Here is a 25,295-nt window from a genome sequence, read left to right on the forward strand (position 1 = left end):
TATCCAACCCTTCCTTCTCAGCTCACGTCCCAGGTAAGGAACACTTTTATTTTTGAAATCCAGGTGCACAGTCAGGAGAAGGGAGAAAACCGTTGACACCCATCTTTTTAATGAGCATTGCTAGTGGAAGATAAATTAACATCACCTTGAATTTTATGTGATGTCAGTTAAATGAAGGTATTTTATAGCACTTTACAACAAATTAGAATCAACGAAATTGAAAATAAGCCTAGCAGCTGGGATAAGTAATCAGGTAAGTGGCCAGTTTTGCTATTTTTGCTTTGAGTTGAAGACAGAATTTGAATTTCTAATATCCCTGAGGTGTAGGGCTCACAATTGAGGAGTGTGGTTTCCGGGATGATTGTTTGAGATGCTAGCATTTCAGCTTTGCTCTCCCAAGTCTGCAACTTGCTGAGCCATGTCCCTTGGAGATCAGCCCTAGGACATATGTGTGCACACCAGAGAGCAGGCTGTGAAGTAGTGAAGGACAGAGCTCAGCTTTTGGCGGAACGTTACAGAGCAGACTGGAAATAGATGACCCAGAACAGGGCAGTAAATCATCCACAATAACTGAGAGCCTCTAATGAAAGGACTGAAATTCCTATGAAAACTTTATGGCCACTCATGAAATCAGCCCACATCAGGGGAACTATTACAACACTTTTATATTTTAAGAAAATAGTGACTGTGTGCACTTGCTGCAATTTGCATCCAGTCAGAGTGCCCTGACATCATCAATCCTGGCCCTGGTGGACAGAATTTCATGGCCGAGCTTCTCACTCCCAAGAGCCAGTGTTTCTTGTGTGGGTTACCTGATGATTTTTAGGATGGGGAATATGCTCAGGAAACTGCCGAGGCGGCTGAGGTGCTCGGCGATGATAACGATATGGAGGTGGATGTGCCCCAGGATATACCTGACGTGTGTGCAAAAGGAAGAGATGATGATGGGGCATGGGATGGGGGAGGTTACCATAAACAAAACTTTGCAGATCACTCAGAATGGAAGTATCAAGGGCAATGAATAAAGATAAAATGATGCCTGTAATTATGGTTTATAAAGAGAAATAGGCCATATTGAGTACATAATTTTCATTTTTTTCTTCCTCTGCAGCTGATGGTTTCAATGAAATAAACTGATCTGCAGAAAATTCATGTCTCTAAGGTGGTTTTTAGTCAACCTCAGAGAAACATGAGATACGCAGATTTCTTTCTACTTTCTTGCTTTCTGAAACACCTTTCTCAAAATATTATCTTAATTTTTTAAGTCTTAAAATAGTCACATGACTTCTCAGATACCTAGTTACTGAAGCAGCAGATAACTTTTTTTTTAATTCATTTTTTATTGGTGTTCAATTTACTAACATAAGCAGATAACTTTCCACGTGAAAAATAAAAATGATAAACAGAACTTTACTTCCATAGTCTTCTCTTTTTCCCCTAACCAGCAGCGCTTACTTGGCTTTCGAGACTTTACGCTTTAGATTTGGTTGTGGAAAGAGTGAGACTAGACTTCTGTCACCATCGCCTTCTGATAATTCTGTAGCCTAAACCAGAGAAGTGAGCAGGGAAAACAGACTTCTCTGCGAGAGAATCCAGTATATCATGACACCATGGAAAATGGGACGGGTCTCTGATGAATCCTGCTAATACCGAAACATATCTTCACAATTGAGCTCCAAACTGACAGCCTCTAGTGCTTGACCCTGTTCAGCCACCTTGGGTATTGTTCAAGGTGGCACTCCCCTGGTTTGACGGATCATCGCACTCTGAAAGCATTAACACACATGCCCGAGCCGTAGGGGTTATCCGCTGTGTTTGGTGCTTTGTTAAAAATGGGTGCAGAGAATTGAGTGGATTTATTAGGAGAGGGGTTCAAACATACTCAGAAAAACCACTGTTTGCAATACCTCGCCTCTATTTTGTGCTGCCCTCTGCTGGCAAATAAATTTCATAGTAACGGGTGTTGAGAAAAACCAAGGGGTAAAAAAAAAAAAAAAAAACGGGGTGGGGGGGTAGGGGCTGCTGTCCCTTCTCCTTTCCATTAGAAAGCAATTTCCCATTTTATTTTCTGAAAGGGGGCCCAATGTATAGTGATTAATTCAGATGCACTGAAGATATAAATTGTAGAAAAATGTATGAGACTAATTTGGTTGTTTATATGGACTTTGTAATGTCTGTGAAAGAAATAATTTTGCAGCTTATTGCATGATTAGTCAGATTTTCCAAATCATTGATGTGAAAATCCAGTGTTACTGTACATGATTTGGACGCTTTTTCTCCACGTTTGTATTTTTCAGTGGCTGCTAATTTACAGAAGATTGTAGATGATCCCAAAGCTTTAAAAACATTGACGTTTAAGTTGGTAAGTTGAAAGTTCTGGAAAGAAGGTAAATATTTCGCCATGCTCTACTGGCAAGGAGTGATAACAGTTTAATACCCTGCTCTGTAATTCTGTTGCTGTTTGTCGCTTTCTTTGGGGATCCGTTTTTTGCATTTGTCATTGGCCGGTTTAACCTTTGGGAATGTTTTCTGACCATGACCGGGAATTTCCTCTTCCATGAGCGTAGCTCATTTCCCAGTACATCTTGAAGAGCAGCCATCTGAGAAATCTTGGAGCCTGTACCATTTTGCTTCCAGTTTGTATGGCACCCTGACCATATAGACAAAATTAAACTTAATTCCAACCAACACTCTTAATAAAGCTTTCCTAGAATGAAAGCCAGGTGGTTCTAACTTTTAAAAATTGAGGCTGATTGTTGTAGAAATGGTTTAGGTAATTGGAAGCGATTGTGGAACTACTCACTAAAGGCTAGTGAACAAAGACATAACATTTTAACTCCACATTTCAAATCACAGTAATAGATTCTCGTAGAAAAGAGGTGTTCCAGCAGTTTTTCTGCACTAGTCGACTTTAATTTTAAGAACTAGAGAGGCCTCAGAGATACAGATACGGAGCCTTCCGGCCTCATTATGAAGCCAAGAGATAGGGTGACCACGGCTGGAAATGGAAGGCAGGCCAAACCGTCAAAAGGGACTATTCTGAAAGTTTTAGCGAACAGTGCATTAAGTGACTCATTTTAAAATTATCAATCTTATCAAGAGCCAGTCGGAATGCTGCAAGCAGTTTAAGATACAGATGACTAACACTTTGCTGTGTACAATATATATTGGTGATCTGTCGTTTTTAGTTCTTGTGAGAATTTAATGGAAAATGTGCGTGGCCAAAGATGTGAAATGATTAGTTACAGTAAACGACAGCCCTTGGCTAATCAACTCTCTCTCTGGGTCTTGCCTCACATCTAATGTCAGATGACTAGGCTGTGTGACGGAAGAAAAGCACAAAGATTCTCACAGAAAGAATTTACCTGAAGAAATTTGTTTTGTTTTCAAGAACAAAAAGAACATTTTGCGCAGGCAGAGAATGATAAATTAACAAATTGAAAGGTTCGGCTTCTGCTTTAGGTCTCGTCTGTCACTTCTATTATGTTTCCAATTCACCTACATCTTTGTAAACATATTTCATTTGTATGAGAATATATTGATGAGAAGATGGTACCCTGTGTCAGGATTTCAAGCCTGTTAATATTTCTTTACTCATTTTTTATACCCTAAGAAAGAAATTATAATAACACACCACCTCCAGAAGATTGGCCTAATGCGAACAGGGATAAGAGGTTAAAGCTTTCCTGCTGGCTTATCCCCACACACGCCAAACTTGCTGCCTGTGAAACAGGAATGGCAACCCTGGCCCCTTCCTATTACTCAAGGTCTTACAGAAACACCTACTGTGTCCTCTCTAAACAGTAGGGATAAGGTCAGACTCCCATCTCCTGCTCGAACCAGTTTATTCCTTCTGCGGATTCTCTCGCTTGACTCTGTCCTCTTCTCTCCAGCCCCATTTCTAGTGGGATCCTCTCATCTTCCCACCCCGATCTTCCTGCCTCAGTTTACCAGTGCCCTGCTCCATTCACCACACTGTGGCTGTAGCCAGAGTACTTACTACTTCTATGTTGCGGAATGCTCCGGATACTTGAGTGGTTCTCCATGGCCCTCTCCTAAAACTCAGCCCCCTGACCAGATCTCCCTTTCGGGCTCCTGCTTTATTACCCTTCTATATCTCGCCTCATTCTCTCCGCTCTCATTGTCCGTCTCCTCCCACTTCTGTCTGCTGGCCCTTTGTAACTGCTTCCACTCTCTTCCTGAAATATCCTTCCAGCTTCTCCAGGCTGCTGCTTTGGCTCCTCAACACCTAGGCATGTTCCAACTTTCTGCTTACCTTTCACTTTCTCCAGGAAGCCTTCTGTGACGTCCTCTGTTCTCCCCACCACAAATTCACATCTCTAAGGAGTCTAGAGGCTTCAGGGGTCAGAGGCTTCTGTCTTGGACTCCCAATGCCTAGCACGGTGGCTGGCACACAGCAGGGGCTTGATAATTAAAATAAACCTCGTTTAGTAAAGCTCCAGCCATCATTTTTTTTTCCTTGACATTTATTTTACTCCCTGTAAAATAATTAGGATGGTGACTTGTGCTTCATGCCCTCTTTTTACAGTCCCTTAAAATTCCTTGGCCTTGCCTGCAGAAATAACAAGGATTACTTTCCCAGGCATCCACTATTTGCTAGACAGTGCACAAGGGGCTTTACACACTTCATCTCAGTTAATTTAATCCTTAGGATCCCACAAGATGGTGATGTCATTAGGTTTATTTTATGTCCTGGGAATCCAAGACTCTGTGGGGCTAACTTGCCCAGGATCCTACACTGTAGATGCTACAAATTCAACTCCGGTCTAGCATCACAGCCCATATTCACAGTAACCGTTCATTCTGAGAGGCAGGGCCCTGTAGCTCTGTGGTTTTATGGTTTTCTGTTTCCTTGTGGATTCTTCCTTTTGGATGACTGGATCCGTGGACAGTGGTTGAGATGGATTCTCTCCTGTACTTTAAGCAGACTGAATAGTATTGGCCCATCTGGCACAGGAGTCCTGAGGAGAACCCATGCAAGTCCACCGTGCCTCTGATAGCTTGAGAATGTAGTAATGTGGCATTCCCAGAAGAAGGAAATTAATGGCCTTTTCCCAAAAGATAGCTAAAGATATTAAAGCCAGACTCAAGAGTGACCTCCTGTTTCCGTAACTTCACTCTCTTTCTAGCCCTCGTTAAACCTGAGGGGGTTTCTTTGTTGTTATCTGTTGCCAGCCAGCTTGAGATCCACTTGATAGAGCTCATTTGAACTGCTTCTTGGCCTAATCTTCTTTAGAACACCGACATCCTGGTTGAACCACAGAGATTTAAATGCATTTGCCTTTGTTCTTGAGTTTGGCTATTTTCTTGAAGAATAAAAGAAAGTATTTCAGAAGCATTTTTTCCTGACAAACTACTGCTTCTCCTGGTCCTTTTATCTCTCAGCTGTTTATCATTTTTATCTCAGAGTTTGCTTTGCTTCCTAAAGGAGAATGGCACGGGCCTGAAAATTGTCTGAAGAACACAATTGTATCTTGGTACAGTGGTTCTTTTCTCACAGAAGAGTGGTTTACTCCAGGGGATGGTTGAGGCACTTTACAAAATTACTGCTGTCTGGGTCCTATACCAGATATCCTCATGTAATTGCTCGTGGGACCACCTGGGCTTTGGGCATTTTAAGTGTCCCCTGGTGCTTCCAGTATTTAGCCACGGCTGAGAAACATGCTGTCTGTAGATAGCTCAGTCTCCAGCCTCTCCACTTTCCCACCGCTATTCGAAACACTGGGCTCAAGTTTGAAAGGTACGCGTCCCTATAGATCTGCTTATATAAGACAAACAGTGGCCCAGGGAGCCAAGGATCTTGGTTATATCAAGAAGTGCATTTACATTTTTCCCCTGCCAATGAGATCTTTAACTTCGTTTGACCTATAATAAGTGAAGTATGATTTCCATTGTTGGCCTGGCCAGAGGCAGGGCGACCAGAAACCTTTTTTTATAGATAGCACTTCTAACAAAGTGGTTCAAGCATAAAGGGCATTTCAGCTCAAATGTAACATGCTTTGACTTCAACATCTCAGTACCGTTTATTGTCGATTGTTGTAAGCCTTGCCTTGAGACAAGTCTTCTTAAATGTGTAAGGCTTTTTTTTTTTTTAATTTGCTACCTTGCAGTTTTTATAAAGTAATTGAGTCTTGCTGTTTTCGATGCGAAGTTTTTGAAATTGCATTAGGAAAAATACGAAATAAGATAATTCGCCCTTAGAGATAGAATACAGATTGTAAGTGCGTCTAATTAACATCCAGTTGGTACACATTTACATGAGCATTACAGATTTTAGCTACTGAAGTTAAATAACATGCATTACATATAGCAATTTCGTAAGCATTTTGGCAATTCATGACTAACGGGCCTTATTTTTAGAGGCTTTCGTCTTAGGCATAGTTGGAGGCTGCATAACTGAGGCAACATGTCCTGAAGTCCAGGTAAAGCAGAGACTAAAATGAGATTAAAACTACTTCACACCCCCTCTCCCCCCCACTGAAAGGAGAAGGAGGCTAAGTCAGAAACCTTAAGGGAACCTATCAGTTTGAGAAGATCCAGGTAGCAGCTCTGGGTCTCCTGCTCCAGTCTGAGACCATGGTATCATCATACTGATGGTATCAGCTTCATCTGGAAACTGATTGAAATGTTAGCCTACAGAATCAGAATCTCTGGGAGGTGGGGCACTGGAATCGGAATCTGAGAGCCACTGCTTGATAGGAAGCTTACTTGGTGCTTCACACTTTGGGAAGCATGCAGGTAGCACAGTGGTTCTCAAACTCTAACCTTTGAGTCACCCTGGGGAGCTCAAAAATCCCAGTACCCTGGCCACATCTCAGACCAATTCCATCACAACTTCTGTAGATTTTCAAATTTCCAGTGGTTCCAAAGCACACCCAGGCTTGGAGTGGAATATACTAAATCCTTTGTCGTCATCATGGCAGTCTTCATAACATCCTTACCAGAAGTAGGTTCTATCTCAATTAAAAAGCCAACTCCTCATCTGTTCAAGTTTTATTCAGTCTCATCCTCAGGTTCTCCTTCTAATTCTAGTTCTCTTGCTGTTTCCACCACATCTGCAGTTACTTCCTCCACTGAAGTGTTGAACCCCCGAAAGTCATCCAGGAGGGCTGGAAGCAATTTCTTCCAAACTCCTGTTCATGTAAGACATTTCGACCTCTTTCCAAGAATCCCTCATGTTCTTAATGGCATCTAGAAAGGTGAATTTTTCCAAAAGGTTTTCAAATTTCTTTGCCTGGATCCATCAGAGAAATCACTGTCTGTGGCAGCTAGAGCCTCATAAAATGTATTTCTTAAATAATAGGACTTGAAAGTTGAAATTACTCCTTGACCCATGAGCTGTAGAATGGATGCTGTGTTAGCAGGCATGAAAATCACATCAATCTCATTGTCCCATCTCCATCAGATCTCTTGAGGAGTACATTGTCAATGAGCAGTAATATTCTGAAGGGAATCTTTTCTGAGCAGTAGTTCTCAACAATGGGCTTCAAATATTCAGTAAATCATTTTGTAAGCAAAGGTGCTATCTATTATTCCATTTATAGACCACAGATTCTATAAATAGATCTAGCATAATTCCTAAGGGCCCTAGCAATTTTGGAATGGTAAATGAGCATTGGCTTCAACTCAGTCACCAGCTGCATTTACCCCTAACAAGAGTCAGCCTGTCCCCTTTAAAGCTTTGAACACAGGCACTGACTTCTCTATGAAAGTCCTGGGCAACATCTTATAATAGAAGGTTGTTTTGTCTACATTGAAAATCTGTTGTTTAGGGTAGGCACCTTCTGTAATTCCCTTAGCTTCTCTCCTTAACCTCAGGAACCAACCTCCACCAGCTTCCAACTTGTCATCTGTAGCCTCCTCACTTCTCTCAGCCTTCAGAGAATTGAAGAGTTAGGGCCTTGCTCTGGATTAGGCTTTGACTTATAGGAATGTGGTGGCTGGTTCGATCCTCTCTCCAGACCACTAAAACTTTCTCCGTATCAGCAATAAGACTGTTTTGCTTTCTCATCAATCATGTGTACACTGGAGTAGCCCTGTTCGTTTCCTTCAAGAACTTCTCTTTTACATTCACAGTTTGGCCTGACTGGTGCTAGAGGCCTAGCTTTTGGCCTGCCTTGACTTTCAACCTGCCTCACTAAGTTTAATCATCTCTAGCTTTTGATTTAAAGTGAGAGACCCGCAACTCTTCCTATCACTTGAACACTTAGAGGCCATCGTAGGGTCATTAATTGGCCTAATTTCAATATTGTTGAGTCTCAGGGAAACAGGAGGCTTGAGACGAGGGAGATGAGACAGGGGTATAGCCAGTGAGTGGAACAGTTAGAACACATATTTATGGGTTTAAGTTCACCATCATATTTGGGCATGGTTTGTGGGCCCCAAAAGAATTGCAAAAGTAACATCGGAGATCACTGATGTCATATTACCATAACGAATACAATGAAAAACTTTTAAAAATTGTGAGAATTACTAAAATGTTACACAGACATGAAGCGAGCCAATGCTGTTGGGAAAATGACACCAATAGACTTACTTGGTACAGGATTGCCACAAACCTTCAGTTTGGAAAAAAAAAAATCCAGGAAAAGCAAGAAGGTGCAATAAAGCAAGGTATGCTTATATACTGAAGTACAGTGGTTGTCTCCAGGAAAAGCTCTTGTGAGATTAACTTATAGCCTGAACTAGCCACTTTTCCCCCCATGGAACACCATTTTTACTTGGAAGAATAACTGACAAACTGGTTATTCAGACTAAGGATTTGGCAGGTATGTTTTCAAAATGAACCAAGTAAGCCTGACACTTCAAGGAAAACAACTGACAATATTTGTCATCAGTAATAAATTGCAGCACCCGAGCAGAAAAAGGATTTAGAAAACTTGCATCTGCCACTGTAAGCTTGACAACATACCACTACTTACTTTTTCTGATGAGATTAGTCATGTGTGATAGGAATGAATATGATTGGTTGACATAGAATATTGAAACACTGAGATTATATAACAAACTGTGTCAATAGAAGATCTGCATAATTCAGTGATGCTGAAAAATTATATTTGGGTAAAAGATCACTTCAAAATGCAAGATAGACCAATGGTTCCAATATAACAGAGTATGAAAGTCCAATACTGTGGTGTCAGGTTCCACAATGCAACTAACTTTTAAGAGACTCCAGTTGGCAAATCTTGGTATGGTAACAAACAATATCTACAATTTACTGGAAAGACTTTTAAAATACTATTTATTCCCTTTTTCAACTATGTATTTATATGAGGCTGGATTTTCTTTATATACTCCAAGAAAAACAGCATAATATTTTGAATGCGAAAGCAATAGGAAAATCTAGCCATCTTCTCTTAAGCAAGACATTAAAGAGATTTGCAAAACATAAAGCAGTGCCACTCTTCTCAAATTTTTGTTTTGGTAAACTGTGATTATTTTTTGGTAAGATTTTATTTATGGTAGCATGTAATGAGTTTATTATTAGATTTAATGAATTAGTAAATGAATAATTTAGAAATTTCTCAGTTTTAATTTCTCATTCAGTATCGTATAACTTACATAAGCATGTTTTTAATTATTTCAATACTTTAATATTAAAATCATATTTAAAATATTTAAATTTGTTTTAATTTTTTAAATAGTCAACACAATAAATATAACCTGCAAAAAAATAAGCTTTTCCATTTTTATTTTAATTTAAGCAGTTAATAGTGTTATATCAGTTTCAGGTGTACAGTATAGTGATTCAACAATTCTGTACATCACATGGTGCTCATCACAACAAGTGCACTCCTTAATTCCCATCACCCTTCCCCCCACCCACCTCTCCTCTGGTAATCATCACTTTGTTCTCTATAATTAGGAGTCTGTTTCTTGATTTGTCTTTTTTTTCTCCCCCAGATTTGTTTTCTTATCTTTTTGTTTCTTGTCTTTGACTCATTTTACTCTAGCTCCATCCATGTTGTTGCAAATGGCAAGATTTCATTCTTTTTTTAGGGCTGAATAATACTCCATCGAATATACATACGATATCTTCATCTATCAGTAGATACTTGGGCTGCTTCCATATCTTGACTGTTGTGAATAAATGGTGCTATAAACATTAGAGGGTATATGTATCCTTTGGAATTAGTACTTTTATATATTTCGGGTAAATACCTAGTAGTGTGATTACTGAATTGTAGGGAGCCCCCATACTGTTTTTCACAGTGGCTGCACAAGTTCGCATTCCCGTCAACAGTGCACAAGCACTTCCCTTTCTCTACATCCTCACCAACATATGTTATTTCTTGTGGTGTTGATTTTAGCCATTCTGACAGATATGAGGAAATAGCCTATTGTAGTTTTGATTTGCATTTCCCTGATGGTAAGTGATGATGCATATCTTTTCATGTGCGTGTTGGCCATCTGTAGGGCTTTGCAGAAATGTCTTTTCATGTCTTCTGCCCATTTTTTATTTGGATTATTTGGTTTTTGCATGTTGAGTTTTATACTTTTTAAAAATATGTTCTAGATACTAACCCTTTATTGGATATATTATCTGCAAATATCCCCATTTAGTAAGTTGCCTTTTACTTTTGTTTCCTTTGCTGTGCAGAAGCTTCTTATCTTGATGAAGTCCCAATAGTTTACTTTTGCTTTTATTTTTCAGGAGACAAATTTAGGAAAAGTTGCTATGGCTGATGCCAAAGAGGTTACTGCCTGTGTTCTCTTCTAGGATATTTATGGTTTGAGATCTCACATTTAAGTATTTAATCCATTTTGAATTTTTGTGTATGGCATAAGAAAGTGGCCCATTTTCTTCTTTGCACGTGGCTGTCCAGTTTTCTCAACACCTTTTGTTGAGACTTTTTCCCATTGAATATTCTTTCCTGTTTTGTTGATGATAAATTGATCATATGTTTGTGGGTTTATTTCTGTGTTTTCTATTCTGTTCCATTTATCTACAGGTCTATTTTAAAAGATTTTATTTGAGAGAGAGAGAGCACGAGAGACAAGCAGACTCCATACTAAGTGTAGATCCCAGTGTGGGGCTTGATCCTAGGACTGTGAGATCATGACCTGAGCTGAAACCAAGAGTCAGATGCTTAACTGACTGAGCCACACAGGTGCCCCTACATGTCTATTTTTGTGCCAGTTTCATACTGTTTTGATCACTGCAGCTTTGTAATTTAACTTGAAGTCCAGAATTATGATGCCTCTAGCTTTGCTTTTTTAAGATTGCTTTGGCTGTTCAGGGTCATTTGTAGCTCCACACCAACTTAAGGATTTTTTGTTCGAGTTCTGTGAAAAATGCTGGTGGTATTTTGATAGGAATTGCATTAAATGTGTAGATTGCTTTGGGTATAGACATTTTAACAGTATCTGTACTTCCAACCTGTAAGTAGAGCATATCTTTGCCTTTCTTTGTGTTGTCTTCAATTTCTTTCATCAGTATTTTATTCTTAGGTATCTTTAGTGCAATTATGAGTGGGATTTTGTCAGTTTCTCTTTATGCTGCTTCATTTTTGGTGTATAGAAATGCCACAGATTTCTGTACATGTTGTTTCCTGCAACTTTACTGAATTTATCAGTTCTAGCAGTTTTTGGTGGTCTTTTGGATTTTCTCTATATAGAGTCATATCATCTGCAAATAGTGAAAGTTTTTCTTCATCAATTTGGATGCCTCTTATTTTTTTGTTGTCTGATTACTGTGGCTAGGACTTCCAGTATTACGTTGAATAAAACTGGTGAGACTGGGCATCCTTGTCTTGTTCCTGACCTTAGGGGAAAAGCTCTGTTTTTTTCTCCATTAAGGATGTTAGCTGTGGGGTTTTCATAGATGGCCTTTATTATGTTAGGCATGCTTTTCCTCTAAAACTACTTTGTCGAGGGCTTTTATCATAAAGGGATGTTGTACTTTGTCAAATACTTTTTCTGTGTCCATTGAAATGATCCTATGGTTCTTATCCTTTCTCTTATTGATGTGATCAGACAAATTGATTTATGAATATTGAACCACACTTGCATCCCGGGAATAAATCCCATTTGATCATGGTGATTGGCTTTTTTCAAAAAGCATAAGCTTTTGAAGTCCTTGATAATTTTTAAGAGTCAAAAGGGTACCTGAGACCAAGAAGTTTGAGAATGTCTGCTTTTACGGGTCTCTGGTCCCTTTGCTCTAGAATCCAGAATCCTTTGCATATTGCCCTGAGTATTTTGCAGGCCACAGCGAGCAAGACAAGGACTCAGCCTTGGTTAAGATAGAGTCAGCTGGGTAGTGAGGGAAGAAGAGCCTGAATGAAAGCCAGACGGCCTGTGCCTCTGCCAGGAAACCGAATGTTCCAGTGTAGCTGCAGGAGGCAATGGCACAGAGGGTGAGAGATGGATTCCCTGTGTGATATACCCACAGTAACCACTGTTTGATCACCCACTCACATTGTAAATCCTCACTTCCATTACTCTTCACAAGAAGGATTTCAAATTTTTCTTTTAGCTCTCATTGGCTTAACCCCTAGTGGATATTTTATTTCTAGTCCTTTCAACCTCCTACCATCTCCATTGCCAAATTCCTGATGTGGTTCACATTGGCTAGTCCCTCCTTGGCGCTGCCAGGAACCATCAGTGCTCCTACGGTGTTTGTCATTTGCCTGTTAATTACTTACATTGTGTCTATTGATTTTCTTATATAAGCATAAGTACAGACACCATTACTTTATAAAGATACTCAAGTAGTATGTTCTAATTAGCTGCTTATTGTAAAGAAAAGCATTGGGGTTGACAAAGACCAAGTTTATGTACTGGTTTTTGGAGCAAAGGGCTTTTTAAAAAAAAACAAAAAACAAAAACATGGGAAACTAATCGTTTTGACAATAATTTAGCAGGAATTAGGCCAAGAAAAGATTTGTATGGTCCTTTGCTGATTAATTGCCCATTCCCAGTCACTTATCAAACTTTTCTCTCCCCACTTGTACTTACCCAATATCTGTTCTGATTTATGCACTCTGAAGAGACAGCCTGTGATGACGATCTGGGTCCCATGTGAGTGCCTGCCTGCGTATGTGGAAAAGAGAGGGAGGGGAAAAAAATAACTTTTGAATGAGGACAAATGAGAGTTTTGATGAGCAATGACTTGTTTCTAGTTCTTTTTAATTTTGAAGAAATATCAAAGTATTTGACACACTGTAAGTTAGAATTTTGATTATTTTAGGGCATTTATTGCCTATTACGGAAAAACAAGTTATCTATCATGAGCTCTTCTACTTCGAAGCCACTTTTTTTCTTGCCAGCTTTATAAAGGACACTTTTTGGTAATAACCATATCACCCTCAGTGACTTGTCTAAATTGCTTACAGTTTTTTTTAACTGAAAATTTGTACATCTTAATTCCTTTCACCTATTTTACCGATTCCCCCTGCCCCTTCCTTTCTGGCAACCACCAGTTGTTTGTTTGAAACACTCTTAAATACAGAAAACAAACAAACATTCTTATTTATTTTGTGTTTTAGATTCCACATAGAAATGAAGTCATATGTTATTTGTCTTTTTTTGGCTAACTTTTCTTATTTAGCATAATATCCTTTAGGTCCATCCTTGTTGCAGATGGCAAGATCTTACTCCTTTTTGTGGATGAGTAATAATTCCATTGTATATATATTCCACATCATCTTTATCCATTTATCTGTAGTGGACACTTAGGTTGGTTTGATAGATATCTTGGCTACTATAAATACTGCAATAAACATAGGAGTGCACATATCCTTTCAAATTAGTGTTTTCATTTGCCTTGGGTAAATACCTAGTAGTAGAACTACTGGATCATATGCTATTTCTATTTTTAGTTTTTTGAGAACCCTCCATCCTCTTTCCCACAGTGGGTATACCAACTTGGATTCCCACCCAGCAGTGCACCATATCTATTATTTCTTGTCTTTTGATATTAGCCATTCTGACAGGTGTGAGGTGATACCTTGTTTTTTATTTACATTTCCCTAATAATTAGTGGCATTGAACATCTTTTCATGCATATGTTGGCCGTCTGTATGTCGTCTTTGGAAAAATGTCTGTTCAGGTCCTCTGCTCATTTTTTTATTGGGTTATGTGTGGGGGGTTTTGCTGTTACTGAGTTGGAGTCATTTTGGATTACTAACCCCTTATCAGGTAGAGGGTTTGGAAGTATCTTCTTCCATGCAATAGGTTGCCTTTTCATTCTGGTGTAGTGCCAGTAGTTTATCTTTGCTTTTGTTTCCCTTACCTGAGGAGACAGACATCAGCCTTACAGAGTTTCCTGGACCTAAGAGATTACCGCCTGTGTTTTTTCCTAGGATTTTTGTGGTTTTGGCCTTCAATTCACTTTGAGTTTATTTTTGTATGTTATAAGAAAGTTGCCTAGTTTCATTCTTTGCATGTAGCTGTCCAGTTTTCCAAGCTTTTCCTCATTGTTTACTCTTCCCTCTTTGTTGTAGATTAACTGACCATATAAGTATGGACTTGTTTCTGAGCTGTCATGTTCCATTGATTGATGGGTCTGTTGTTGTGCCAGTACCATACCATTTTGATTACTATAGCTCTTAGTCATCTTGAAATCTGCTATGTCCTTTTTCAAGACTGCTGTTTGGAGCCAAACTATGATTATTTGTTCTAATTCTGTGAAAAATACTGTTGGTCTTTTGACAGGGATTGTACTGAGTAATATGGATATTGTAGTAACTAACTCCTCCAGTCCACGAGCATGGTATATCCATTTGTGCCTCAGCTTCTTTCATTCATGTCTTCTTGTTTTCAGAATACAGGTCTTTCACCTTTTTGGCTAAATTTATTCCTAGATATTTTCAAATTAGTGCTTCTTAATCAGTTTAAAGTAGATTTAAAATCACTTTCTTGGCAGTCAAGCCTGGAGCCTCCGGTGTTTTAACAGGAAATTTTTTGCACTTGATAGCATGATGACCAGATATGTATTCCAGTAGTCATTCAAGAGGGTGATTCCTTCTCCTGGAAGAGATGGGACACTGGCGCGGTACAAGACTGTGCCTTTGCTTGAATCTACTGGCCCTGAAGGTATCTTTTTTTTTGTCCCCCCTTCTTTTCAGGCTTCAGGCTGTGATGGGTCGGAGATTCCTGATGAAGTGAAGCTGATCGGGTTTGCTCAGTTGAGTGTCAGCTGATGTATGTTCCTTGACATCTCCCTGATTTGTCATGCCCCCCACCTCACAACATGCCCCTCAATCTTCCTCCCCCACCCTGCCTCCCACCCCCTCACTCCCAGTTCCCACAAAATCAGAAGATTGTGAAGAGTCTGGCTTCAATGAAATGGGATAAAAAAAGAATTTTTTTTAAAACTTAACAACACTCCGAGTTCTGCTTTATTCTCTAGCAATCCACAGTATGAGAACAAGCAAATGCCACAGCTGCACGACTGTTGCTAATTTTTCCAAAAGCTATTTAATATTCTTAGCAATCAATTCGGATATCCCTTAAGTGAAAAGAATCTGAAATACACTCAGGTGGTCCTATTTATTGGCAACAAAAGGAATTTTTTCTATCAGAAGCCTATTTCTTCTTCTTTCATTGTTGTTCTTTCTGTTCTACTTTAATTGTACATCTGACAATACTGCCTCTTTTATGTTGTATTTAGAAATTAATATACTTATAAAATTAAGATTTATTAGCCAAACTTGAATTCTAGTTTTAAAACTGACTGTGAATTTTATTTTTCATATATTTATGCATTACACACCTTAGCTATAAGAAGAAAAGTTTTTGATTATATGCTTCTTGCAGTTAATCTCTTGTTATTTAAACAAAAAATTTCAGGTCTATCTTTGGAGTATTTATAACTTTTGATTTTTGAAATGACTGAATTAGGAACTAGGATGCTTATTCTTTTGGTTTGTTTGCCTAAAAACCAATCCACAATCTGATTGTCTCTTGGGAGAGGGAGGTGCCTTGCAAACTTTCATATTAAGAATGTGCCTGAGGCTGCTTTATTCTGGAATAGTCTCAGATCTAAAATTTCCTCTACATCAAGTGGCATATGTAAGTTTTGCTTCATTGGAACGTATAGAATGCTATAGAAAATGTTGCCCTTCTATTAGACTGCTAATTATGTACCCACCTCTGATTTGACTTCTCCTTAAGGGACAGGATTTGTTGTTCCAAAGGTGATACACTTGAAGATTTTACTTGAAATTCCGACGAATACCCAGATGGAGTGAAAAATAGAAAGGGTTTTGTGCAATGACTAAAATGCTGTTAAGTTTCAAGAATAAATACTTTCAACCCAAGTAGCCCTCTGCTTGACTATATATTATGGAATAGTAACCCTTAGGATTTTCAAAATTGGAGTCTAAACTTTCAGGGGAGGTGGGCTCCCAGGATGGTACCATTGCTCTTTCCTAGCTAACCCTAGATATGGCAGCTCTTTAATGTACTTTAAAAAGCAAATATATATTACTAAGGAAAGAAAAAGTTATTTATAATTGCCTTGTCATAATTGTTAAGGTGTTCTAGAGCCATTTGCATACAATTTAATGTAATTTCATTCCATTCTATTGTTTACACAACGATTACTCAAAGATGACTGCAAAGGTAAAAAGGAAAATAAACGTGTATTGCACAAAGCCACTGTGTCACCTTGTTTCCTTCCTCCTCCAGGTGTTACCCGCATGACTGTGGTGCTAGTTAGCACTTTCAGGCCTCCTAAGAACTAACAGTGAAAAGTGCCCTAAAGGGAACAAGGCCTCCCATTCAGTCAGAGAATCTGGTTTGACAAATATTCACACTCCATGGAGACTGACTGTTTGAATTAAAACTATACGGCTGCAGGGAACAAGAGAAAAATAATTCCTTACAACCCCTTCCTTTGAGCCCCGAGGCTTTTCCAGGGCTCTGGTTCTGACATCCAGAGCCGATTCTTTTAGTGGTTTTGTCTTTTATTTACACTGTACAACTTGGGGACAAGACCTTCATCTTTACTGATATTATATGAATATATATCAAGCCCCTCAAATTATTTTAAAATGAAATTAGGCTGAAGGGACCAGAAGAACTGGTTACAGGTATGGACATGAGGGTCAAGTCCATTCAGAGACCACACACGAGGTCCTTGCAGAACTGCTGGAAGAGCACAAAGCTTGGATCAGAGCATCTAACCCACTGGTAGCAAAGAGGTGTCCGACTGGATACAGCCCACTTCGTAACAGGTTTCTTTTTAAGGTTAGGAGGGATACATTTTTTCCTAGTACTAAAGCCTGAAATGAAATTTCTCTAGGAAATTGAATTCAGAAACTTCAAAACTCTCAAAACAATCCTACCATACACACATAGTAAGTTTTGAACCCATAGCTTTTCTAGTACTTCCAGCAGATGCCCAGAAGTAGGTTATAGGATAGGAAGTGTCTGTCAGCAAGGAGCTGAGAGCCTGGGCCAAGCAGTTAGGGTAATGGGACAGTTGAAAGGCAGGAGTGCACTATATATCCTTTAGGCCATCCTCCACCACTGTTTCTCTTAAGCCAAGCTTTTGATTAAAGAGGACATGCAGCAATGCAGTGTTGCGATTCTGTCCACTGGCAAGAACCTAAACTTCACTGAACATATATTTGGTATTATCTATTTGGACAGATTCATATGCCTTGACCAATGGGTGGATTCACAACCTGTAAGTAAAATCTCTGTATCTAAATACATTAAAAAACTGTTCTGCATCCAGTGTGCTTCTATAGTGGTAAACAATATATTGTCCTTATGTGAACAAAATGGTTTTCTGTATTTGTGCCTGGGTGGCTCAGTTAGCTAAGCATCCAAATCTTGATCTCAGGTCAGGTCTTGATCTCAGGTCAGGTCTTGATCTCAGGGTCATGAGTTTAAGCCCCATGCTGGGCATGGAGCCTACTTAAAATTAAACAACTTTTAGAGACACCTATAAATTGTATGTGGTGAAATTTTACTTTTCTACAAAAAAAAAAAAAGCATCCTTGTAAAGTTCCCTCTGTGTTCCATATCATGTGCTAGTGGTACACGTGGTGGATGGCCACCTCATCTTCATGTCTGAGCAGGGTGAGGTGGTAGTCCTTAGTGGAAGACCCAAGAATTCCCTTAAAAAAAAAATAGTCCTATGTACAATGATCGTAGCATGTAAAAATTTCACACTAGTATTTTTCAATCACACATTTCAATAATTCACCCATGGTCTATTTAGTTTTAAGCAGTATACCTCCTGGGTGAACCCTCCAAGTTAAATTACAGAATGGTGAATATGAGCCCATTCACATTGGAGGATTTCTGCCAAAAATTAGGATTTGCATTTGACAGTAAATGATCTTAGGTTGTCTTTTTTTCTTGGACGTATATTTGGTAAGAAGCTTTTGCTTAGTGAAGCCCATTTACATTGTGATAGTAAAATCATATGATCAATTTAAGAGAAAATTGTTCTCGATTCCCTAATAGCCGAGAACATGCTTCTAGCTCATCCAAACATGGCTTTATACAGTTAAGATTCCACTTAAAGGGAACTCAGATACACCTCGGTTTTTCTGAGGCACATATTTATTGTCAAATATGTTAGGCAATCCTAGCTAACAACTCTGACTCTCACCAGGATATTAAAGGGGAAGGTGTGCCATGGTGGGTGATACTAGAACATTCCCCCTCGGGGCCAGAATGTTCCAGCCTAGAACCACAGCAATGCTTTCCAGGGTTCTAAGATTCAAGAGGCTTATTACTAAGCCTAACAGCCATAAACAAGTGGCTTCGTAGTGATAATTTCCATTGTGCAGCTGCATGAGCTAAAAATTTGAATGTCATGAGTTTGATTATAAGCGAGTGGATTTTTGTTTTGTTTTGCTTTTTAAGATTTATTTGTACATGAGAGACACACAGAGAGAGGCAGAGACAGGTAGAGGGAGAAGCAGGTTCCTGTGGGGAGCCTGAGATGAGATTCCATCCCAGGACCATGACCTGAGCTAAAGGCAGATGCTTAACCACTGAGCCACCCAGGTGCCTGTGAGTATAATCTTTAAGCTGATGCAGTCTGCCTGGAGTTTGGGCTTGGGCTGTGCACTCTCAGGAATAATAACATTTTAGTGCATATAACTGGTGCAGACAGTGAGAACACATGTTGAAAGTGATGAAGTGGCTGACGTCCTCAGTATATCAGTTAACACCCAAACCACCACAAAAAAGGGAGTGGAGGCTGCACTCCACTGAAAAAGACAAGGCATAATAAATAGTCAAAAATATCTGTTTGCAAAATGTCCCAGGGGTTGACTCGGTGACATTTTGCAATGGGAAAAAATGCACGGTCAGAGGACAGCGATGTCCTTTTAGCTGCTGTCTTGTACATTGCCTACCAAACCTAGCCAGGGAGGTTGGGAATCTAAGAACAGCGAAGAAAAATTCACACAATTAGATTATCAGCCACTGTGCATCGTGTGCCAAACCAGCGGATGTGGTTTTTAATCGAGCATCCCCAGGTGAAAAAGCTAAGAGATACATAAAAATTGCTCCTACATGAGTTATAGCATACAAAACATCATTAGCTGAAGTTTATTGAGCCCATATAATTTAGCTCATAACTCATCAAAGGGCAGGGAATGTTATTAAAAGTTACAATCTTCTGCTATTGTTATTTGAATTTGCTACAGAATGATAAAGGGCAGTAATGGAACAATCATTCCTACAGTGTGTTTATCCCTCCTGTAGAAAACTGGCTTGAGAAGCCAAGACTTGTAATTTGTCACAGAGGAAGCTGGCCTATTGTCTACATAGAAATATTCAGTAAAATAGCAAGCACATAATCTGGGAGGAGGTGGAGGCTAGAGTGCTTCTTTACAAAACGGTCTAGACAGTACTCTGGGCCACGCTTCACCCTGATGAGCAATTTGCTACCGAACAATTCTGGCACCACTTACATGTTTTAAGTCACAAAGTTCAAAATGAACAGTGATCAGGGTAAGGATGCACACACTCAGATTTTCCACACACCTCAGTCTTTTTTCTCCTTTCTCCAAACTCTGTGGGATTCTGAAAAAGGAAACAAGAGCATCAGAACAAAGGGAGGAAGGAAGAAGAGGCACACTGAAATGCCAGCACTGTTCATGCATGTTATCAGGAAAGCCTGAATCCAGATCCAGCGCTATTTTCCTGTGCTCTAGAACACTGTATGAAGTGTGGCCACCTGTGTTATCCAGTCTGACTCACACAGATCTGTGGTGATGTTTATACGTACACGGAGTAACAAGGTAAGATCTAATCCTTACTGTGGGTTGTAGCCAGTAAGTTTGAAAGCCACTGCTTTAAGCCCTTTTGAATGTTTTTTTTATTAGCAAAGTGACTGCTTTTGGCTGCAAGGCCAAGCACTTTTCATCAACTCATTTAATCTTAAACAGCTCTGTTGGTTGGGTTTTAACGCCCCACGTTAAACATGAGAGAACTAAGCCTTGGAAGGCCGAAGGTGCCCAAGGTAGCACAGTAAGTGTCAACCATGAGGCAGGAACTTGAATGAAGGTAAACCTCGTTCTAAAGCCCACACTCACAATCATAGACGACCTCCCTATATGATATAGGACACATGTTACCACACGTTTTCTCTGGACCAGGTGCTCAACCAAAGACTTCCTACCTCACTTTGTTGAAGCCTCTCAACGCCTCTGGGAAATTGGTTTCATTATCTGCAGGTTATAGATGAGGAAATAGTGGTACAGAGATATGAAGTAACTTCTCCAAGGTAGGCCAGCCAGAGCATTTCCACGTTACCCGAGAGAGCTGCCCCTCTCAGGGCAAATCCAGATTTTGTGGGGCCTGAAATTAATACAGTTTGGAGTAGGAAACTGGGCACAAAGTTATTCCTGACAAGTTAGGTACTGAGTCTTGCAAGGGGCCCTGCCCCTTATTCCTGGTAACTCCGCCACTGAGTGACAAATGTTACACTTGCTTTTCATTTTGTGATTTGTATTACAACTTCTGTGTTCGTCAGTCTTTTGTGATGTGGCTTCCAAATCCAGGAAAGTAAGTAATTTTTCCAAGATCAAAGAATGAAAGAGTTGTTTGAGAAGGGATGGTTTCAGTCGGATTCCTTTAAGTGCCTTTAACAAAATAAAGGAATCCAAACAACAACAAAAATAAACCAATTACATTCCTTAGTAATAAAATATAAAACCAAAATAGCTTCTGCTCAGGCTTCGTTGCTGTCTGTGTGACCTCACCCAGGTTGTATTTCACTCTGTGACCCATTTTTACATTGAGGGGGATTAATTAGTTGATCATTAACTTGCTTCCAATGTGAACATTCTAGGGGCCTAATTGAGAGGAGGAATGAATAAAGCGGTTGCTACTTGGCTGTACTGGTCCATCCATTCAGCTGTAACAGTTGAGCTGTTGGTGAATTGGGTTTTAGAAATTCTAATCAGTTAATTAGGATCCTTTGTTCTAGCAAAGAGTTGTACAGGGAGAGTCAGGACCAACCTACTTGAAGTTAAAAAGATGGATATGTTCATTAGCTTGATGGTAGTGATTATTGCACAATCTATATGTATATTGGTTGTACACCAGGTTGTACACCTTAAAATATTTAAAATATTTCTGGGGCTACACCCTAACCACACAGTACTTCAACAGGAGCCATTCCACCAAGCTCGCTCTTTTCCCATAGAGCTCCTATTGGAGAGGCAGGAAGTGTGTCCAGGAAAGGAGAGGCAAGGAGGGAGACACCTGACCAACCATCCTACCCATTCACACTGCCATAGGTGGGTAAAAGCAGGCACAGCGTCCCTGTTGACTCAGAAATTACATATTCCTATCATTTCTAGCATTTCTGTTTTGTAAATAGTTAATAATTAAAACTATTAAAAATAGTTGACATTATTTTTTTAAATTTTTATTTATTTATGATAGTCACATAGAGAGAGAGAGAGGCAGAGACATAGGCAGAGGGAGAAGCAGGCTCCATGCACCGGGAGCCCGACGTGGGATTCGATCCCGGGTCTCCAGGATTGCGCCCTGGGCCAAAGGCAGGCGCTAAACCGCTGCGCCACCCAGGGATCCCAATAGTTGACATTATTAAAAATAGTAAACAGAGTAACTAACTTATTTTAAGTGCTTTTCATATGTATTACCTCTGAGTCTTATTACAACTATGCAAAGCAGGGATGCCTGTGTTCAAAATACAGATAAAGGAAATGAAGTTCAGAGTTCAAAAACTTATCCAAGATCAACAGCTAGTAAAAGGCAGTACTGGAATTTGAATCCACGTGTATCTGCCTGCTATGCCAATCGTCTCCCAGTTAAATCTGCATTTTCCCTATATTATACTGTTTTTTTTTTTTATTGCCTTCTAACCAGCCAATAGGATATAAGCTTTTTACAGGAGTAGTTGTAAAGGAAACTTGGTAATGTCTGGTACAGACTCTTATTCAACATGTGTTGGAAAGTAAAATATAACTGGCAAGAAAAAAATATCCATTAGGAGACATACATTGTTAAAAACCAATGACTGCAATCAGACCAGCAAAGAAGCCAGACATAAAAATTGCAAATGGTAGTCACAGGATGATCAAGAAAAGGACAGTCTGGCAGGGTAGTAGCATTTTCAGCTGTTTCTGTGTTGGCAGCCTTTCAAACCCACACAACTACTAAATGCATTAGTATAACGAAGACTGTGATAACAGTACAGTCAGCTGTGTAAGATGAATTTAAAAGTGACAGATAAGTAGACTTGAAGTAGCAAATTGCTGAAAAGATCAGTTGAGAACCGTGAAACAGAATGATGCTTCAGTGTGGGTTAAAAGAGAAAGGGTTGACATGTCCATCACTAGAGTCACCTTGGGGATCAGTCAATTATTTCTTCCACTTCTCAGTACCAGCATGGCATAGAATAAGGTTCAGTAGTTGAACCTTACCTTGTTGAAGTATCACCTGGACAATGCTCACTTCCATAAAATTCGTCTTTGCCTCTAAATCCTTTCTGTTCTCATTTTGTATAGCTCTTTGCCCTCCATCAGGAAGATAGGAGACTTGTATGTTAAGCACTGATATAATGCTGGCCTCTATCTGGTAAACCCTGTACATTTCAGGAAGTAGGCTGGTGTTGCCTCTTAAAAAGAGTATCATCAAAGTCTGCTCCATTATTGCAAGGAGACTTAGCGATTGGTCACTGAGCTTCAGAATATTTTACAGCACAGCAATCTAGACAACCAAATCAATTAGACACTTAGAAAGCTGAACCATGGAAATAAGAGCCCTGTGACTATTCTATTAACAGCCATATTTGTAAGACTTAGAGAACTCGTGCAATAATTGAATGCTATAATTATACAATTCCCTCAAATTTAGACTTATTGAACATGTTTTTTAAAATCACAGGATTTCAGAGGTCAGTTGTTCTAATCTCCTGGCAATCTTTCTTAGGACATAGGCTTCCTAACTCCTAGCCTTGTGTTTTTTTTGTACTATGCATAGAAAGAAATTCCCTTACTATTAAAAAAGAAATATACAAATAGGAGAACAGTTTTTTGAGTGAGACCAATGTTTGTGCTTCTGAAGATTTTAATCTTAGAATATATTCGATGTAGATGATCCCAAAGATACCATCCAGAGAGACAATAGGTCAGGAATAACCATATTGAGTACACAGGAGGTATTTGATATGTAAACAATGTTTCATCAAATCACCTTGAAACCCTTAGCTGCAGAAAAATGATTAATTTTCTGACAATGACTGATCCAGGGAAGCTTATCTACTCCTGTGTTCTCTGCAGAAGACAGGTAAGGCTCCATATTCATTCTTTGTCCTTGAGTTTGCAATTGATGTCTATGAGGTGGCTGTATTTGGAAAGTCAACCTCAATCGAGCCCTCTGACCAAAGCCCATTCACAATGAGGAAGGAGAAAGAGGCACTCAACGATGAGGACTTTGTCTTCAAATACATTCTTAAAAGAGCACATTTTCTCCACCTAGCTCAAAACAAGAGGATAGAGGTGTAGTTTAATAATTTTTATAGCTTCTTATGTGAATATGGAACCTTATAATACCTTGTATTGGTCTTAAGAAAATACAAACAGTCCCTGGTCTCCAGAAAAAAAAAAGAAAGAAATCTTATGTACAGATTGAGTTCTTTCTCCTTTCCCAATGCTACCGTCTACCAAGACCTACTTGCTGTCCTGGGACTAGAGTTAGAGTGCTGAGGGTCTGGTCTCTAAGTTGTCTGGTTCCCCAGCACCTCCATGATCTCTTCTTTTCCTGTACTCAACTTCAACCACACCCAACTTCCTTGTTGCTCTTTTAACCAGCATGCACTGCTTTAGTTATTTCTTTGCAGACAGGCTTCTGCCAGTTCTCCTTGGCTGATTCCCTAATTAATGAGTCAACCAAGAAATCAAAAAAGGAAATCCAAAAACACATGGAGACAAATGAAAATGAAAATACAAAGTTCCAAAATCTTTGAGATGTAGCAAAAGTGGTTCTAAGAGGGATGTTTATAAGCCCTACCTCAAGAAGTAAAAAAAAAATTCAAACAACCTGGCCTTATACTGAAAGGAGCTAGAAAAAAAAAAAAAATCAAGAGAAACCAAAACCAGTGGAGGAAGGACATAGTAAAGATTAGAGCAGAAATAAACGACATAGAAACTAAAAAAATAGATAAGATCAATGAAACAACGAATTCGTTCTTTGAAAAGATCAACAAAACTAATACACCTTTAGCTGAACTCCTAGAGTGAGAGGACTCAAAATCAGAAATGAAAGAGAAGAAATAACTGACACCAGAGAAATACAAAGAATTATAAAAGAGTATTCTGAAAAATTACATGCCAACAAATTAGACAACCTAGAAGTGGGTTCATCCCTAGAAAATATAACCTACCAAAACTGAAGCAGGAAGAAATAGAACATTTGAATGGACCAATTTCCAGCAAGGAAATTGAATTAGTAATTTTAAAAACTCCCAGTAAAAGTCCAGGACCAAATGGCTTCACAGGTGAATTCTACCGAGCATTTTTTTAAATAAATTAATTTGTTTATTGGTGTTCAATTTACCAACATACAGAATAACACCCAGTGCTCATCCCGCAAGTGTCCCCCTCAGTGCCCGTCACCCATTCACCCCCACCCCCCGCCCTCCTCCCCTTCCACCACCCCTAGTTCGTTTCCCAGAGTTAGGAGTCTTTATGTTCTGTCTCCCTTTCTGATATTTCCCACACATTTCTTCTCCCTTCCCTTATATAAAAAAGAGTTAATACCCATTTTTCTCAGACTATTCTAAACAATCGAAGCAGAAGGAAAGCTTCCAAATTCATTCTCTG

General features: G+C 39.3%; 1 protein-coding gene across 11 annotated transcripts in view; it reads left to right on the forward strand.

Moving 5' to 3' along the window:
• The window catches only part of STK39 (serine/threonine kinase 39), a 315,389-nt gene extending 298,767 nt beyond the window's left edge, over nt 1-16,622 (forward strand). For all 11 annotated transcript variants that reach the window (XM_072810941.1, XM_072810948.1, XM_072810950.1 and 8 more), the window contains 2 exons: nt 2,298-2,362; nt 15,093-16,622. In XM_072810941.1, the coding sequence (XP_072667042.1) occupies nt 2,298-2,362; nt 15,093-15,167 (140 nt within the window). In that variant the 3' untranslated portion in view covers nt 15,168-16,622. The remainder of the gene's footprint in view (nt 1-2,297; nt 2,363-15,092) is intronic.
• Nucleotides 16,623-25,295: the final 8,673 nt, after the last annotated feature.

Source organism: Canis lupus, chromosome 34 (genome assembly GCF_048164855.1).
Source record: "Canis lupus baileyi chromosome 34, mCanLup2.hap1, whole genome shotgun sequence".
NCBI classification, from domain to species: domain Eukaryota; kingdom Metazoa; phylum Chordata; class Mammalia; order Carnivora; family Canidae; genus Canis; species Canis lupus.